The sequence below is a fragment of the Plecotus auritus genome, assembly GCF_963455305.1.
Source record: "Plecotus auritus genome assembly, chromosome: 7".
NCBI lineage: Eukaryota > Metazoa > Chordata > Mammalia > Chiroptera > Vespertilionidae > Plecotus > Plecotus auritus.
In genome coordinates, this window is record NC_137774.1 from 73,843,454 (window position 1) to 73,861,197 (window position 17,744).

The window sequence follows — 17,744 nt, forward strand, 5'->3', positions numbered from 1 at the left end:
GACTGGTTAGGCTGCACTAGGTAACTACTACAGTTAGTGCCATGTCTTAGGGCTGCTATGATAAATACCACAGACTGGGTGACTTACAAACCACAGACACTTATTTCTCACAGTTCTGGAGGCTGGCAGTCCAGGATCAAGATGCTGGCACATTTGGTTCCTGGCAGGCTGGCTTGTAGATGCTGTCATCTCACTTCGTGTGAGCAGGTGGGGAGGGTGCTCTCTGGTCTCTTCCTCTTGTCATGGGTGCCACTCCCAGTAAAAGGAGTTTTTAGGGGTGAAATAGGCAGGTTTAGAAAATTTTAGGAATTAAGGGGTCCATGGAAAAAGCACAGGGTCTCAGAGCTGCAAAGGGAACATTTCCATAGAATAAGGGAGCTGGGAATAGTAGAAGGTACATTTCCATAGAATAAGGGAGCTGAGAGCTGCAGAGGGTACACATTTACAGAATAAAGGGAAGGAAGCCCCTCATTCAGAGAGGGAAGAGGAAAGCCCAAAGGGAATAGGAGAATAAGGGAGGAGGGAACCTCAGGTACCTCACGTGAGGTTTGAGCTCTGAGGTTGCTACAGTGACCTAATCAGAGGGGATATTAAGGCACAAAAAACTGCAGCCTTTATAAACCATGGAAAAAAGGGACTTTGTGGGACCCTTTTCCCCTCCCCACGTGGGAGTCTGTGCTTGTTTCTCAATAAATTTCCACCTTTTACTATACCACCTTTTGTCCGTGGTTTCATTCTTCGGCTCCACCAGACAAGAATCTGGGAACCATCCTGCCCAGAGGAACACCACAAGTTCCAGTTCAACTTTCCCGTTTCACCATCAGGAGGGCACCACCCTCACAAGCCCACCTACACCAAAGGCCCCACCTCCTAATGCCACCACACTGGGGTTAAGGCTTCAACATAGAAATTGGGGGACGACGACACAAACATGCAGTCCATCGCATGCATGGGTTTACCTGAAGACTTCCTGAAAGCTGTGGCCCCTCCATCTCCCCTCCCAGAACAATTGCTAAGCACATCTTCATGGGATGGGGGGGGGGGAGGTGGGGGGGGCCTGCCAGGCTTCCTGAAGACCCTTCATGGCCACAACTTACAAATCTGATACTCACAAGGCTGGAGGTCACAGGTGAGGGGAGCTGGCTGCTGGGGCTACGATGAGTGGAGGTCCAGGTGGGGCTGTACATTCTCAGCTCTGGCCAGCTATTGCCCTGTGAGGGCATCAGCCTGGCCACTACTCCTCTCTCTGATTTTTAAACACTGGTAATTAATTTAAATTCTATTAAAATACAATGTGCACTAAACCTTTTCCGTTCAAAGTGTGGTCAGGGGCAGCCTCGGCACCACCTGGGAGCTTGTTAGATGGAGACTCTCAGCCCCAGGGCCAGAATCTGCATTTTAATAAGGCCTCTTGGTGACTCAGGTGCACATGAAATAAACAAGATACATCAGGGAGCTGGAGGTGCTGGGGGCTGCCTGCTCAGGGCTCCTGACTCGGTAAAGCAGCCCTGCCTATTAAAACTCAGGAGCACTCTGAAGTCCATGATTCAGAATTCAGCCACTGCCTACTAGGCGTCCTCAAACTGCGGCCCGCCGAGGACATTTATCCGGCCCGCCGGGTGCCGCTGCCTGTCCTGCTTAGCAGCCGACTCGTCCCGGGCCCCCAGTGTGCATAGGAATTTGTTCATAGTTTTTTTTTAAAAACTATAGTCCGGCCCTCCAACGGTCTGAGGGACAGTGAACCGGCCCCCTGTTTAAAAAGTTTGAGGACCCCTGGAAGCGCTCCTTCAATTATATAAATTTATTCAAGAGGTATAAAAACTCTCTGGGTGGTAGGACGACAAAATCGAAAGCCTGTAAACATGATTTCATCCTCTGTCCCTTCTAAGGAGTTTCCCGTGATAGGAAACTGAATTCTAGTTGGCAAATGCGGTGATGAGGTCTATAGAAAAGGGTCGCGTGACATGGCCGTTGTCTCTTTAATCCACCCAAGTGAAAGGGGGCTGGCACCCCCCACTTGGTCTCTGTGAGTTCCATTCACTGGTGGCCGGCCCCAGGAGGATGGAAGCTCTTTGGCGGAGGCCCTGGGGGATGGGCCTCATGGCAGCAGACACAGGCAGGCGGGGAAGGAGGCAGTCTCTCGGGAACACTGTATTGCACAGGTTGCTCCTGCCATGGCAGACATCCAGGCGAGAGGGCCGCGGGCCAGGTGAGGGGCTAAGGCATACCCGCTATCAGAAGCTTGGCTTGGCCCTGGGGCTCAGGCCACCGCGTCAGTGGCCTTGGACAATCCCCTGCAGAAGCCAGACAGCGTTGAAATGAGCCTCCATACAGGCCATGGTGGGCAGCTGGGGCTTTCAGTCCTTGAAGGGGTTGCAGGTATCACCCGGCTGTTCCTTCTCGGCAGCCGAGAGCTCCCCGTTCATCTCCTGCAGCGGGTGGTAGACATAGGACCCATCCAGGTGCCGGCTCCGCTCTGCCCTTGAACCGAGGAGCAAGGACACGTTCGCCACTATGCTGAACAGCAGAAGGAAAACCAGGGCCAGGGTGAGGGCCAGCCAGGCGGTCCTGGGGATAGGAGAGAAATCCTGAGTGGGGCGTGCAGGGCAGACTCAAGGCTGTGAGAGTGTTGGAGGGATGCTCCTCCCTCCTACTTTGCTCTTCGACCCACAACAGGGGCATAGGGTCGGGCCTCCAGGGACCATACAGGGACTGTCAAGGAGCAAACGGGCCTGTGGGGCTGAGGCCCATCCAGACACACGTTTAGGGAGCAGTGTGGATAGATGCTATGCGGGATGCAGCTGGGGCTGACACAAACTGATTTTTCAAAAGAAACCATTAACAAACGGGGTTTTACATGAATGTTACTGATTTTCAGATGTTAATAAATCTTTTTAAAATGTTGAACTGTAAAGGCCAACTCAAATGACCTGATCCAGCCTGGGAGGCATCAGTCTGCATCCTGTGCTCCATGGGATGCCTGCTGACCAGAGGCTGGACTCTGCTCCAGGTCCACAGAGCAGACGGAGCAGGGAGAACCCCTTCCTCCAGGGCAGGGCGGGCGGGCACAGGGCGGAGTATTTCAACGATCTTTTTTTCTTCCTATGAATCTTCAGCTGCAGCTCTCAAGGAGAAAGCGAACACTGGTAGATTGCTGGGTGCAGGACCTGCAGCCATGCCCATCGGCCTCCAGGGCTCCCCAATGGGTTCTAGGTGTGGGCAGGGAAGGGCCCTCAGTCTCACCCCTCAGGAGCCTGAGCTTCAGGCCAGGGGCTGGAGCTCCTGTCCCTGCTCTGGTGCATTTTGAAAGCACATTTTTCGTTTTCTCCAGGCCTCACCACACCCAGACACGCTGGGTCAGGATCCCGGAAGGACGTAGCATTCGCATTACTGATGAGCTCCCAGCGCTGCCTCTGGAACGAGGCTGGGGAGCTTTTCCTTGGTACCCACACCTGGTTTCCACACCGGAGGGGGCTGAGTGGGGTGGGTCAGGCCAGCACCCAGGCTGGGGCCATGGGAGGTGAGAACCACGGGATTGGCATCACCTGGAATGCAGATGCTCGGACTCCTCCCCAGACGGACTGAGGCAGAAACTCTGGGGGTGGATACACCCTCTTCCCTGATGTCAGGCTTGAAAGCAAAGCCTCAACACAGGCCTGAGCACACACAGGTGCCTGAGGAATAATTCAAGTTCTGTGGGGCCTGGTGCTTCTGGACCAGGAGCTGAGAACAAGTCGTGTCACGACCAAGGACAGTAAGCTCACGCCTGGCCCCCTCCATTCCCACTGGGGTGCTGACCAGGGTCCCTCTCACGAGATCCCTTTGAGCATCCGCTGTGACTCTCCCTGTGCTCCCATTGGAGGACTATCACTTGAGTGCCCCGCTGCCACCTGCTGGCCTTGCCCAGTCCCTCGGAGGTAGAAAGAGGGGTCTCCTCCCACCCCTGCCCTAGGTCCCAGCAAAGCACCTACCCAGTGAGGAGGGAGAATTCTCTTGTCTGCAGGCTGACCTGGGATGGCTGGAGACACTGCTTCACTGTAAGACACCAGGGTGAGGCTGCAGGTCTGGGAGGGTCTGGGCCCGCCCTTTCCTGCCCCTGGGGTGGGGGTCGGGGGGGAGGAGGGATCAGGAGGGACCGTACCTTGGGAGAGAATGCTGCTCAGGTTGGGAGCCTGGGTGAGGTTGCAGTTGCCGGTCTGGGGGTCGCAGGGACACTGATGCTCACACTCACAAGGCCTCTGGCAGCCTGGCCCATGCCAGCCGAGGGGACACTCTGCAGTGAGGTGGCAGGAAGATGGAAGTGGAGGTGCCAGTGGCAGGGCCTCTCTCTGAACCGACAGGATAGGCCCAAGGTGTGCACAGAGCCCGGCTAAAGGAGAGGTGTAGCCGCTACACGCACATTCCCAGGGTGGTGCTTCCTCCTAGCTGACTCAGGGGCCCATCTAGCTTACCCTGAACACAGCTGTCTCCAGTGAAGCCAGGGGGACAGATGCAGGTCCCCCGAACTGGGTCACAGGCAGCTCCATTCTGGCACTGACACTTCTTGGCACAGTCCTCCCCGAAGGAGCCACTGCTGCAAGCTGGGATGGGGAAAGGGAGGTCTTTGCAAAAGCTGGCCCTGTCCCTCCCAGATGGGCCAACAGGTGGCAAATGGATCTCAGTCACACCAAGTGGCCTTTAGGCTCACATATTCTCCCTGAAACTGTGCCCTCATGGAGCTCTGAGTCTAGGAGGGCAGGTGGCCAGCAAGCTAGAGAGCAAATGTCAAAGTACAAGTGAGGACAAGGACTGCAGGGCTGTGACCTCTTGGCAGCAGCAAACCACTGAGGGGGTGGTGGTGGGAGGTCCCTGGGGACAAGACATTAGGCTGAGACTTAGAGAGGAGCAGAGAGCACAGTGAGCAGGGAGGGGCTGGCGCAGCCAGGGCCTGGCAGGTCACACTGAGCAGTTCGGGTTTTTCACTAAGTGTGAGAGAAAACCACCGAAGGGTTTAAGCTGTAGATAGTTGTAGTGGGTTGAATTGTGTCCCCCTAAAAGATACATCCTAATTACTAGAACTTGTAAACGGAGCTTATTTGGAAATAGGGTCTCTGCAGATACACTTAAGTTAGGGATCCTGAGATCATTTTAGATTTAGGGTGGCCCCTAAATCCAGTGACCAGGGGTCCTTGGTAAGATAACAGAGAGGGAGACTGAACACACAAGGAGGCCATGTGAAGATGGAGGCAAAGATTGGAGCGATGAGGCCACAAGCCAACGAATGCTGGAAGCCACCAGGAGCTAGAAGAGGTAGGATCCTCCACTAGACCTTTCAGAGGGAGCATGCCTCTGAGGACACCTTGATTTTGGAGTTCTGGCCTCTGGAAGTGTGAGAATGTATTTCCATTGTTTTAAGCTGCCCAGTTTGTAGAATTTGTTGCAGCAGCCCCAGGACAACAATGCAGTGATTTACATGTGAGGTGAGAGCAAGAGGCACGTGACTGCAGACCGAGAGGTGAGAATAAAGGCAGTTGCCGCTCTCCCCCTCTCCCCATGTGCCTGGGGGCTGGGGCGGGGCTGGCCTGTGGCTTTTACCTTCACTGCAGTTGGACCCTGTCCATCCAGCTTCGCAGCGGCAGCCAGCTGCCAAGACAAGACCAAGAAGGTCAGGTGAGGACCCAGGCAGAGCTGGGTAGGGAGAGCTGGGAGCCCGGGTGAGCTGCCTCCCCAGAGCCTCCACTCACTCTCTGTGCAGAGCCCATGCTGGCTGCAGTTGGAGGGGCCACAGTCCAGCTCGTCGCAGGCGGCGCCCCGCCAGAAGTGCCCCGTGCACTGGCAGTGCCCCTCCACACAGGTCCCGTGGCCATTGCAGTCAGGCGGCTGGCAGCGGGGCTTGTGCACGCACACCACAGTGGACACACTTCGGGGACAGCGCCACATGTTATCCTGGCTGCAAGGGGACACAGTGTTTGAAGAGGCTGGGGTACTTACCATCCCCAGCCAACCCCCCACCTCCGCGACCCCCTACTGTAGCCTACGAGTGCTGCCTTTCTCCATTGTCCCATCTTGAGACTTTTACAGGTTCCCAACCCCCAGTCCCTCTCACCCCAGGGCCTTTGCACATGCTGTTCTCTTACCCAGAAGGCTCTTCTCCCCGCCTCCCCCCTGCCCCACCGTCTACCCATCACCTCTTCCTTTAGATCTCAGCTCATGTTTCATTATCCTCAGAGAGGTTTTTCCTGACCAATCAACCCCCTTTCACCAGCTTAGGTAGTATTGGTACACTATGTGTACTTCCTATATGCAGTGAGAGGCAGGGATCTCAGCTCCTCCTGCTCACTGCTGAATCCCTAGGGCCTGGCACATAGCTGGTACTCAGTATTTGTTGAATGAGACAGGGACAGGCCTGGACTTAGACCTTAAGAAGGGGGACTCCGGTGTATTTACCAGTGGTCTGACGGGTAACTGGCCAAGGTCCCATTGAGCACGAAGGTAGCAGAGCCCCCTCCATCCAGGTTGATGGCGTTGACCACATCCTGTTTCAGCAGGAACTCCGCCATCTCCCACAGGTTAATGCTGCAACACAAGAGCAGCACTGCTGACAGTGCCCACCACCATTTCGGTTCAATTATTCTTACTTCCTGTGGTGGATGGTTTCATGTCCATGTGGCAGGCAAATTTCTAAATGGCCCCCCGAAGACGCCCATCCTAATCCCAGAAGCTGCGAATATAATGAGATCACTCCCAAGATAGTTACACTACATGGCATAGCTGTCAACAAATGGGAACCCTGTCCTGGATTATCTGGGTGGGCCTAATGGAATCACAAGAGCCCTTAAAAGCAGACCCCTGGCTGGAGGCTCGGCTGGTTGGAGCGTTGTCCCAAATGCTAAAAGGTTGTGGGTTCGATTCCCAGTCAGGGCACATTCCTAGGTTGCAGGTTTGCTCCCTGGTTTGGGTGTGTGCGGGAGGCAACAGATCAATGTTTCTCTCTCACACTGATGTTTCTCTTTCTCTCTCCCTCTTCCTCTCTCTCTAAAAATCAAATGGTGAGGATTAAAAAAAAAAAAGCAGTGGTGGAAGAGGAAGTGGGAGATTGGAAACATGAAGGGATAAGAGGGATTTGACACATCTCTGCTGGCTTGAAGATGGGGAGGGTACACACGAGGCGAAATGTGGGCAGCTGTAGGAGCCGAGGCCCCAGCTGGCAGCCGACAAGGACACATAGAACTCAGTCCTACAACTGCAAGGAACTGCATTCTGCCAACAACTTAAATCAGCTGGGAAGAGGGTTCTTTCTCAGAAGCTTCAGATAAGTGCCCTGCCTGGCCAACAGCTTGACTCTTGTCTGTGGGATGACCTGAACACAGAGCCCAGTGAGCCCTCTGGACTCGTGACCTACAGAACTATGATGTAACAAATAGGTGCTCATTTTTTACACAGCAACAGCACAATAATACACTCTTTTTACAGAGCACGAAACTGTGGCCCAGAGGGGTTGAGTGACTTGTCTATGGCCACAGAGCTGGCAGATAGCTGAGCTTGGACTGGAATCGGGGTCTTCTCCCTGCTAACTTTGTGATCATTTCCTTTCACCCCAACTGAGACTCAGGAGGGGGGAGATGTGAACTGTGGAGACTGAGAGGAAGTGTGTGGAGGATGATGAGTTCTTGGAAGTGTGGTACAGACCACAGGAAGGCAGGGGACAGATGGGTGTGAACATCCCCAGGTGACACCTGGTGAGAGGGCAGCCATTGGTGGGTGCAAGTTCCTCAAAGTGGACTCAGCCCTGAGGCTCTGGTTCCTGGCACTCACCCCCGCTGCTCCGTCTGCCCGTCTGCATGGAAGAGCACCAGCTGCCCCTCCCGGTCATGGCCCACAGCCGTCCTGGCCGATATCACATTCACAAATTTGCTGAAGGAACCTGAAAGAGAAGCAGCTGGGCTGATCACTGGCCCTTCGGGAGGCCTCTGGGCTCTGTCTGCCACTTTCTGCCAGTCCATGCCATCCAGTGTTTCCGTGCCTCCCCCTGTCCCATTCCAGTCAGTCTCACATAGGAGCCAAAGGACTTTTAAGTGTACATCAAGTCATGTCAGCCTCCAGCTGAAAAGCTCTTATGGCTTCCACTGTTCTTAGAGCAATATCCAAACACCTTCCCAAGGCCCAGCATGACCATCCTGGCCTGCTCCCCTACCACATCTCCTGGGGCTTCCCTATCATCACCCTGCAGCCACTTTTTGTTCCCTCTGCTGGACTGCGCTTCTCCTCAGCTCTTCCCACAGCTTGATCTACGCCACCTCGGTGAGGCCATCCGTGACTGCTCAGTCTAAAATAGCTCATTTCCACATTAGGGCCATGGGGTCCCTTTCCTGCCCCAGCATTCCACACTCCAGTGGTTTTCAAACTTGAGTGTCCATCAAAATCATCCATGGAGCTTGGTAAAACACAAGCTTGGGCCTCACCCCCAGAGATTCTGATCCTGTAGGTTTGAAGGAGGCCTGAAGTTCTGCATTTAAAACAAGTTCCTGGGCTCGGCCAGTGTTGCTCTGTGGTTGAGCATTGACCTATGAACCAGGAGGTCACAGTTCCATCAACCAGTCAGGGCACATGCTTGGGTTGCAGGCTCAATCCCCGTTAGGGGGCGTGCAGGAGGCAGCCGATCAATGATTCTCATCATGATGTTTCTATCTCTCTATCCTTCTCCTTTCCTCTTTGAAGTCAATAAAGATATATTTAAAAAATAAAATAAAACAAGCTCCTGGGTGACACAGATGCTGCTGGTCCACGAACATTTTAGCAGCACTTCTCCATTTTTTGCCTGTAGTCCCTTTCCTCCACTTATTCCCATTCTCTCAACTTTATTTTTCTCTTAGCATTTACCACTTCTTTTTAGCAAATGATGTATCTATTTTCTCTCTCATATATTGAGCAGGCACCTTATCTGTCTTAATCCCTGACCCCCAGTACCTAGAATAGTACTGATGGAAAGACTTCCCCCACGACCCCTCTGGTACTGGTTCTCAGGAGCACTGTTGCCACCCCCACCCCACCTGTCTCCTGTGTCTCATCGCACTCAGTCGCCTGGCTCTCATTGATGTAGATGCTTCCATTTCGAATCAGCCACACGACCCCACTCAGCAGCTGCACAAATGGATTCTCAGTGTCCAGCACCTCCTCTTCAGACAGGTACCTGGACACAGGGAAGGTGTGAGGTTCACTTACCAGCAGGGGCAGCTGTGGGTAAGTGGGGCTCCTTTCCCACCCCCCTCCCCAACAGCCTGACTGCTTGATTTCTCCTTCTGCCTCAGGAACCTGCCTGGTCCTAATCCCAAAAGTAGCCTTATAAACAGTCAACACAGCCCAGGCTACACGCCAATGAATAGAAACAACCTTCAATTTCCCAGGCCATCGTCCTGGCCAAGCTAACACCCGATGCCTTTACAGCTCTTAACCGACCTCCTTGCTTCCACTATGGCCCTCCAGTCTAGTCTCAAAGTCAGTCCTGCCATCCTCTGATACTCTGCTCCTTCCTTCTGTCCCGCATACACACCAAACCCCTCTGCCCCTCTGAGCCTTAGCGTTTGCTGTTCCTTCTGACTGCAATGCTCTTCCTCCAGGTCTGATCCTGGCTGACCTGTGATTAATCTTCAGGCCTCCACTCAAAGGTCACCTTCTCAAACAAGCCTTCCCTGATCTCCCTCCCTAAAATCAACACTCTATTTACAATCGGTTCACCATGTTCATTGCTTCACTGCACATACACAATCTGAATTCATTTTAGTGATCTTCCTGGCTTTTATTTTCCTAGTAATGGGAGAGGTCCGTGAAGGCCAAGACTGTGTGTACTCTTCACTGCTTCATATATCCCCAGCACAAAGCACATTGCCTATACACACAAGCGCTCAATGATAATGGATGACAACTAAACCCTGCAAGGAGGGTATTCCTCACCCATTCTGCAGACGAGGAAACGGAGGCTCAACTTGATTAGGTGAGCTGAACTTGGCAGTACGGACACAACCCCAATCTCTGGCCCTCTACCCACGACAGTCACAGGGTTTCCTGCCTCCTCACCCGGTGACCAGGGTCCCGTCGCGGCGGATCCCGAACTGCGCGTTCTGCAGGCCCCCGGCGCTGCTCACCCGCCGCCCGTCGCTCACCACGTTCCCCAGGCACTCGCCGGTGTCCATGCGGAAGAAGCCGCCGTTCTGGGCGACGCTGCAGCCGGCCGGCCGCGCCGTCTCTTCCACGGTGGCGCGGCGCCTCGACGCGCAGCCGCCGGGCCCACCTGGCTCGAGCACCGAGAAGGTGCGCAGGGGGTCGGCGGCCCGCGTCAGGTGGCCAGGCACCGCGCGGCCCTGGAAATGCGAAACGAAGGTGCGCACTGCGGGGCGGCGGGAGCCGGGGGTCGCTGGGGAGGGCGGCCAGCTCTCGTGCTCGCGGCTGCCGACACGCACCCTCGCGCAGTCTCGGGCGGAGCGCGCGCGCACGCGGGTGTAGGGCAGCAGCAAGTCGTCGTCCAGGGAGGCCCTGCGGGACAGGGCGGTGGTGAGCTTGGAGGGTTGTGGCCCGGGCGGGGGTACCCCCGAACCTGGCTCACCGCGTCTCTCCCACGACCTCCGGGAGCTGTACTCACCCCCAACCCAAGCCGCCGGACGCGTCCCAGAGGAAGCTGAGCAGCATAAGGAAGAGAAGCCAGCGACCCATGGAGGCCGCCATGTTGGACTCGGGCCTCCGGTCACGTGGGCTCAACCCACGTTACTCTCGACCTCTGGAGGCTGCTGTCAGCTCTGACAGAATTGGTACCTTCCTTCCTAGGGGTGTGGCGGCATCTCGTCCGGTAATTTACTGTGCTTCGTAGGGGACGTTGCGTTGGGGTGGTGGCGGAACTTTTAATATTGATGTAATTTCAACCCTACAGAAATTGCAAGGTCAATAGAAAGAACTTCGTTATAACTTTTACTTATCTTTACCAATTGTTAATGTTTGACTCTTTTGCTTCAGTATTTGTACTTTATTCATATGCTTTTTTTTCCTGGACCATTTACAGCCTAGTTGCAGACATCATGGTCCTTCCCCTCAATAAATCACTATGTATCTTCTACCAACAAGGATATATTTTAAAACTTTATTTATTTACTTTCCATCACCATGTATCCCCTCTGTCTTCTTTCTTACATAACCACAGGCCAATAAAATCAGGACATTTCATATTGGTAGAATTCTATGAACTAATCCACAGTTCACATTTGAGTTTTGCCAACTGTCCTTATAATGTCCCATTCTATGGTTTGGGGAAGGATGTGAATTTGGAAGGGACACTATCTAACACAGTGGACACAAGAGGCCCAAAATAGAGTCACTTGTGCTAAGTCCCACATCACCAAATTGCAATTGCAGCCCCTCTCAGGAAGGTAATCTTAAACTGTCAGTCTGGATTTTCCTGGTCAGCACTACAGAGGCAATGTGTGTAGACAAAAAGTGATTCTGATCACAAATTCTTAACTGGGCAGGTCATGGTGGGTAGTCATGCCCCAGGCATATAACGCCTCTAGTAAAAGGCTTATCTTTGCCTTAAGCAAGCCATGCCCACTGTTTCTGTGCGTGGTTAACACACGTTTGAAATTCCTTCTTTCAGCCCCATCCTTCAAGAGAGCACAAATCTTAAGTATCCTATAATTTGATTGATCGGTGCCTTGCTTTCTCCCACCTTCATTTAATCTTCTTTGTGATCCCTCCTTAATCTCAAAAGCATAAAAGAAACTGCAAATTGTTATTCTCTGAAGCATTTTCCTCAGTCTGTTGAGATCTTGCTTACAGGCATATTCTCTGTTTGGCTCAAATACATTATTATAAAAATTCTCTACAGGTTTGGACATTCTTATATTGACATCTGCCTGATAGACCCCTTTTGTCTCTTGAAGGAGGTGATCTTGCCTGAAATAATCCACACTTCTCCCTCTTCTGTCCATAAAAGCCTTTAATTTTGTACATCTCCTTGGATCTTCTTTCTAATTGCTAGATGGGGTGCTGCCTGATTTCAGAATCATTTAATAAAACCGATTAGATCCTCAAATTTACATAGCTTAATTTTTTAACAGTCCTTTGTAGCTCTTTTTCCCACATCCAGGATCCAATCTAGGAGTTGCATTTAATTGTCATGTCTCTTTGGTCTCCCAAAATCTGAAGCAGTTCCTCAGCCTTTCTTTGTCTTTAATGATGTTTTTGTAAAAATAAAAAAAATTATACTGATTTTTAGAGAGAGAGGAAGAGAGAGGGATAGAGAGAAACATTGATGAGAGTGAATCATCGATAGGCTGCCTCCTGCATGCCCCCTAGTGGGGATGGAGCCTGCAACCCGAGCATGTGCCCTGACCGGGAATTGTACTGGGGACCTCTTGGTTCATGGGTTGATGTTCAACCACTGAGCAACACTGGCAGGGCTATGACATTTTTTTATTGATTTTAGAGAGAGAGACTGAGAGAAACATCAATTTGTTGTGTTCCACTTACTTATGCATTCATTGGTTGCTTCTTGTGTGTGCCCTGACTATGGATTGAACCCTCAACCTTGGCATATTGGGATGATGCTCTAACCAACTGAGCTTGACATTTTGGAAGAGGACAGGCAGGTCAGCTGCATAATTTGCAGGGACCCTTGTTAAAATATTAAGACTTTCAACATATTGAGAGCAGAGCGTGAAAGCTAGGGTGGAACTCCTCTGTGCACAGGCCCTGTGCACCGACACAAGTTGGAAGCCCACGAAACTGGCCTGTTATTTTGTAGCATGTACTTCAGGATTCTTTAGAGAGGATACTTCTTTTCAGGCCTCTGGCCCAGGGCAGTGTCCAGGGTTAGGTGGCACCTGTTGGTGCTAGTGCACCTAGGAGCCAGCAGAAGTCTGGTTGGCCTTTGGTGCCATCGGTACTCAGGGCCAGGTCTGGCCCTTTCTGTCCACGGTCAGTACAATTAGTGCAATGACTCAGTAAGGAGGCCATTAGACTGATGGGGTTCTAATGCCATGGCTGTCCACGGTTTGAGCCACTACTCCTCTAAGAGCCACTCAGGGTCAGTGTACTGTGTTAGATAGTGTCCCTTCCAAATTCACATCCTTCCCCAAACCATAGAATGTGACCTTCTTTGGAAGCAGGATTCTTGCAGATGTGTAAGTTAAGATAGGGTGATACTGGAGTAGGGTGGGTCCTAAGAACAGACTGACCTGTGTCCTTATAAGAAAAGACACACACCTAGCGATACACAGAGGGAAGATGGCCATGTGAAGAGGCTGGAGTGAGGCAGAGGCTGGAGTGAGGCAGCTACAAGCCAAGGAACGCCAAGGCTTGCTGGCAACCACGGGAAACTAGGAGAGAGGGACGGGACGGATTCTCCCGCAAGGCTTCGGAGGCCTGCTAACACCTGAATTTCTGAACTAACAGTCAGTGACCTCAAATGGGCCCCAAGGGCGTCTCTGAGGCCCGTAGCGGAACCAAAGTTAGTTCACCTCAGTTAACCACATTCAAAGCGACTGCTCCTCTCGGGGATTAAATTACCTCCCTGACGCACATATATTGATGTGGAAGGATTAGGTCTTTCTATTCTTTATGTCCAAGCTGCCAAAAACCATCAGCAGACAAGCCAAGGCCTGCGCCAGCTTCCGTACCTCTGAAGTCCTCTTTTCCCTATGTCAACTAGGAGTTGGCAAGTGGCAGGCAGTCTCCGGTGAGTTCTGATCTTTTGTCTTCTCCCTGCTTTGATGTTTGTTACTCCTTTGCCAAGTTCTAAGCACATAAGTGCCACAGAAATTCTCCATTTGAACTGAGCAGCCTGTTACAATGACTCAGTAAGGAGGCCATTAGACTGATGGGGTTCTAATGCCATGGCTGTCCACAAAGTAAGCAAACAAAAACTTAAACCTGCAAATGCCTCAAGGTTACAAAATGGAAATGCTATCATAAACAGCCAATCATAAACAGTTAGCTAAGCTTTAAGCTATAGTCAATCAATTTCCTTTTGTTGCTTCCCCACTTTATCCATAGGAGTTTTCTAGGTTGGTGCTGCCTGATTTGAATCGATTTTCACTTAAGTAAACCCTTACATTTTTAAATATGCCTCTTTTTATCTTTTAACAAGCCCAAATCCACAGTTCTAATTGATTCATGGCATTCTCCTTTGCCCACACCTGTTCTTCATTTGGAATACCTTGTTCCCTTCTTAGCATCCTCATCCAAGTTCCACCATCATTTGAGGATTCAACAGATTGAGCTCCCCTATGTGTTAGATGCTGATGAAACAGACAGACTGGCCCTGCCCTCCTAAATCGTAGATTTAAAGAAAAATGTTTTTATTGATTTCAGAGAGGGAGAGGGAGAGATAGAAACATCAATAATGAGAGAGAATTATTGATCGGCTGCCTCCTGCATGACCCCTCCTGGGGATAGAGCCCACAACCCAGGCGTGTCCCCTGACCAGGAATCAAACCATGACCTCCTGGTTCATAGGTCACGCTCAAACACTAAGCCATGCCTGGCCAGGCAGGATCTTAGATTTTAATGGTGAAATAGACACTTAACATGCAAGCATGGTGAGAGCTGGGAAGAAGGAAGGAGAGAGAACAGTGTCACTGGCAGGGAAGGCCTCTGTGAGCCCATTTAGATGGAGACATAAAGGACAGGAAAGAAGGGATAGTTGTGGGGAGATGAGGGCCAGAGCCTTGCAGGCAAGGGCACTGCAGAGCCTGGAGGTGGGGCAGAGCTTGGCGGGAGGAGGAGGATCAGGCAGCAAGGAGAGCAGAGCAAGAGGAGGGTTGAGGTGGGAGGGCCAGGCCAATGCCAGATCTCGCAGGGCTTGAGGCAAATAAGTTTGGATTTTAGCCCAAACAAAATAGAAAGCCACTGGAAGTTTAAAAAAACAACACACAATTTAATTGAGGTATAATTTACATACCATAAGATAAGAAAGGTACAGAGATCTCTCAGCATCACCTTTAGTGCACTTTTAGGACATTTTAACCACCCCTCCCCCTCAAAGTTTTGTCGAGTGGTTTTATTTGTATTAAATGTTTGGAAAAGGCAAATTTGCAGGCAGAAAGCAGACTAGTGGTTGCCTGGAGCTGGGGCTGGAACGGGGAGTGATTTCAAACCGCAGGGTGGGTGTTAATCCTGAGGCTGGCAGGATGGCATTGAGGGTTGTGGACTCCTCCCTACTCCTCTGCCCACAAGCTCCAGCCTCTGAGTTCCTACCCCAGTTCAGGGCTGGGCACACCTTTCCTGAAGAGGCCTCCTCTGTTGCTGTGGAGCTTTTACATGCAGGTAGCAGGCTTTCTGACTGAGCGTAGAATATAGCAAGTATCTGTGTTTATTCCACTTACCTAGAACATGAACAGCATTTATGCGTTGGTATGCGATTATGAATTGAGGGACAGAATAAAATGTTTAAGCCGTGCACCCAGTCTTTCCCTACTATAAGCTCCACCTGCCTGATTGAAACTCTTTTCTAATGTCTCTCTCCCACCTTGACTGTCACATCTATGAGGGCAGAGAGCACTGCTTTCCCCCCAACACTTAGCACGTGCCTGGCACACAGTAGGTGCTTCACGATATTTCTTGAATAAATGGATGGGAACAGGGTCATTGTGTTCTCAGCTGCATTTCCCATGCCCAGAGCACAGCTTGGCACACAGCAGGCTCTCCGTCAATATTTATTGAACAAATGGATAGGGATGACATCATTTGCTAGGTCTAATTGGTGACTGATGAAAACCCAGAGGTGGTGTGGATGGATGCTGGCTTTATAAGAAAACTCAGCTGACAGCCACTTGAGCTCATCTAAACCCCAGGCACTGTGCAGGGGGCTTAACTTGCACCATTTTATTGGATGCCTCATGGATCCTAGTAGGTGGGTATTATTAAGTTGTCCTTTATACAGAAAAGGAAATGGAGCCACAGAGGGGCAGGCTCGGGCCCATGGTCACACAGCTGTAAGATGAAGCAGATGGTTCTGAAGCATGAGCTCGTATAGCCCTCTGCTCTCCCGCCTAGAAGCAGCTTCCTTCTCGGTGGGGATGCATGTTTGTTTTGGAGTCTGGAAAACCAAGGTTGCTTTTCATAAAACCTTTTTAAGAATTATAAACTAAGATCATTTTCTTATGTTTGCGTAGTATTTTGTATCCATTCTATAAAGTGCTACGAGGGCATTTACAATGTCCTAGAACCAGCTTCGAGGTTTTGAGAGGCAGGAGGTTTTGTTGTATATGCTCCATGTCTTGGGGGGAGGTGACATTAGGAGCCCTGGCATTCTGCATGGAGTTGGGGGCCTGCCAGATGGCCAGATCAGACTCAGTAATGCTCACAGCCCAAGGTTTCTTCCACTGGCTAAGACCTGAACATAATCCAAAGAGTCTGTTAATTCCACAAACATGTATTGAACACTTCTGTGTTCCAGGCAGTTCAGTAGGAGCTGGGCTCCTGAAGAGGAGCACGATATTGTCCATGCCCTAGTTTACAATTTGATGATAGAATCTGTTAACGTAAAAAAAAAAAAAAAAAAAAAAAACCATTGAAACCTGTAAAGAATTTTTGTGAGTTTATTTGAGCCAAACTGTCAACACATGCCGGGAATCAGAACCTCAACGAATTGAGATAATGCTCCGGAGAATGGCAGGTTACATCTGTATTTATACATTGCAATCGAAGGAAGGGATGTAGGTGGGTTACATGAAATCCATTGGTGATAGACTAGAGAGGTGGAAGAAAGCAAAGCAGGGAAACCCCTGGGATTGGATAAAAAATAAAACGAAAGACACATACTTAGGTGGGTGCAGGAACAATTAACATGATAATGAAGGAATTTGTGGTATCTGTCTTGGCGCCAGCACATTAGGTTGTGCCCCAGGGGCTCCAGAAAAAGGGAAGTTACAAGTTACCCAGACACTTCAAGGGTATGTTGTTATAGATGCAAAAAGACAGATAGGCTCAGTTAAGGTAAAGGTTGATCTTGTCAGTGAAGATACCGACCTAGGACGTAACTACCCACCATAACTGCTTTTAGTTAAGGTTTAATTTCAGACCATCCTTTGTGGTTACTTTAGGTCTCTGAGTTTGCAGACCGCCATGCAGGCCTTCCCTGAGCTTGTCAGGTTAGCATGTGGCCCCTTTCTTCCACAAATCAGCACGTACATAAATAAATGCCAGAATAAAATGTCAAAAGAGCTGGATATAAAAGAAGTAGACAGGGAGTTAGGAGGGAGGATGGGAGATTTCATAGGACAAGTGACCTTCCAGTTGAATTTTAAAGGTAAAATAAAATCGTAACTGAGTTAGGGGGCTGGGAGCAGAACGGGTAATCCAGATGGAAGAAAGGGAATAAGTTAAGTCCTGGGAAATGCAGAGGGTGCCGGTGAAACATTGCCTGATTCAGTCCCCTGACCAGCAGTGTGTGAGGGGGACATAGAGGCACGATCGCTGAGAGAGAAAACGGGAAAGAGTGGATGCTTGAGCTCATCTGGGCTCTCGCTAATTATGATTTTCCTTCCTTTTGTTCTTCTCTCAGATCTGGTTCCCACAAACTGATTCACACTGAGGTGAGTAGACAGAGGAAGTCTTAACTCACGAGTTTTCCCATTTTGCCTGAGGAGTTGCTCCTCTTGAGAGTGACTTGTAGGCTCCGGTTTCTCCTAAATGCATCCCCTGCCCCCTCCCCGCACCCCCCCCCCCAGGTTGGTAACTTAAGCCATCTAAAAAGAGTGGGTGTCAGGCCCCGGACTAAT

At 51.0% G+C, this 17,744-nt stretch overlaps 1 protein-coding gene across 1 annotated transcript; it reads right to left on the reverse strand.

Annotated features, from left to right (window-relative positions):
• Positions 1–1,779: 1,779 nt before the first annotated feature.
• NAGPA (N-acetylglucosamine-1-phosphodiester alpha-N-acetylglucosaminidase) lies at positions 1,780–10,718 on the reverse strand. The gene is made up of 11 exons (XM_080679188.1): positions 10,616–10,718; positions 10,054–10,509; positions 9,030–9,169; positions 7,795–7,903; positions 6,427–6,555; positions 5,724–5,929; positions 5,575–5,622; positions 4,452–4,580; positions 4,142–4,273; positions 3,972–4,035; positions 1,780–2,568 (listed from the first exon to the last, which is right to left on the reverse strand). The coding sequence occupies exons 1-11, from the start codon at positions 10,696–10,698 to the stop codon at positions 2,358–2,360; spliced, it is 1,707 nt and encodes a 568-aa protein (XP_080535314.1). The 5' UTR covers positions 10,699–10,718; the 3' UTR covers positions 1,780–2,357.
• Positions 10,719–17,744: the final 7,026 nt, after the last annotated feature.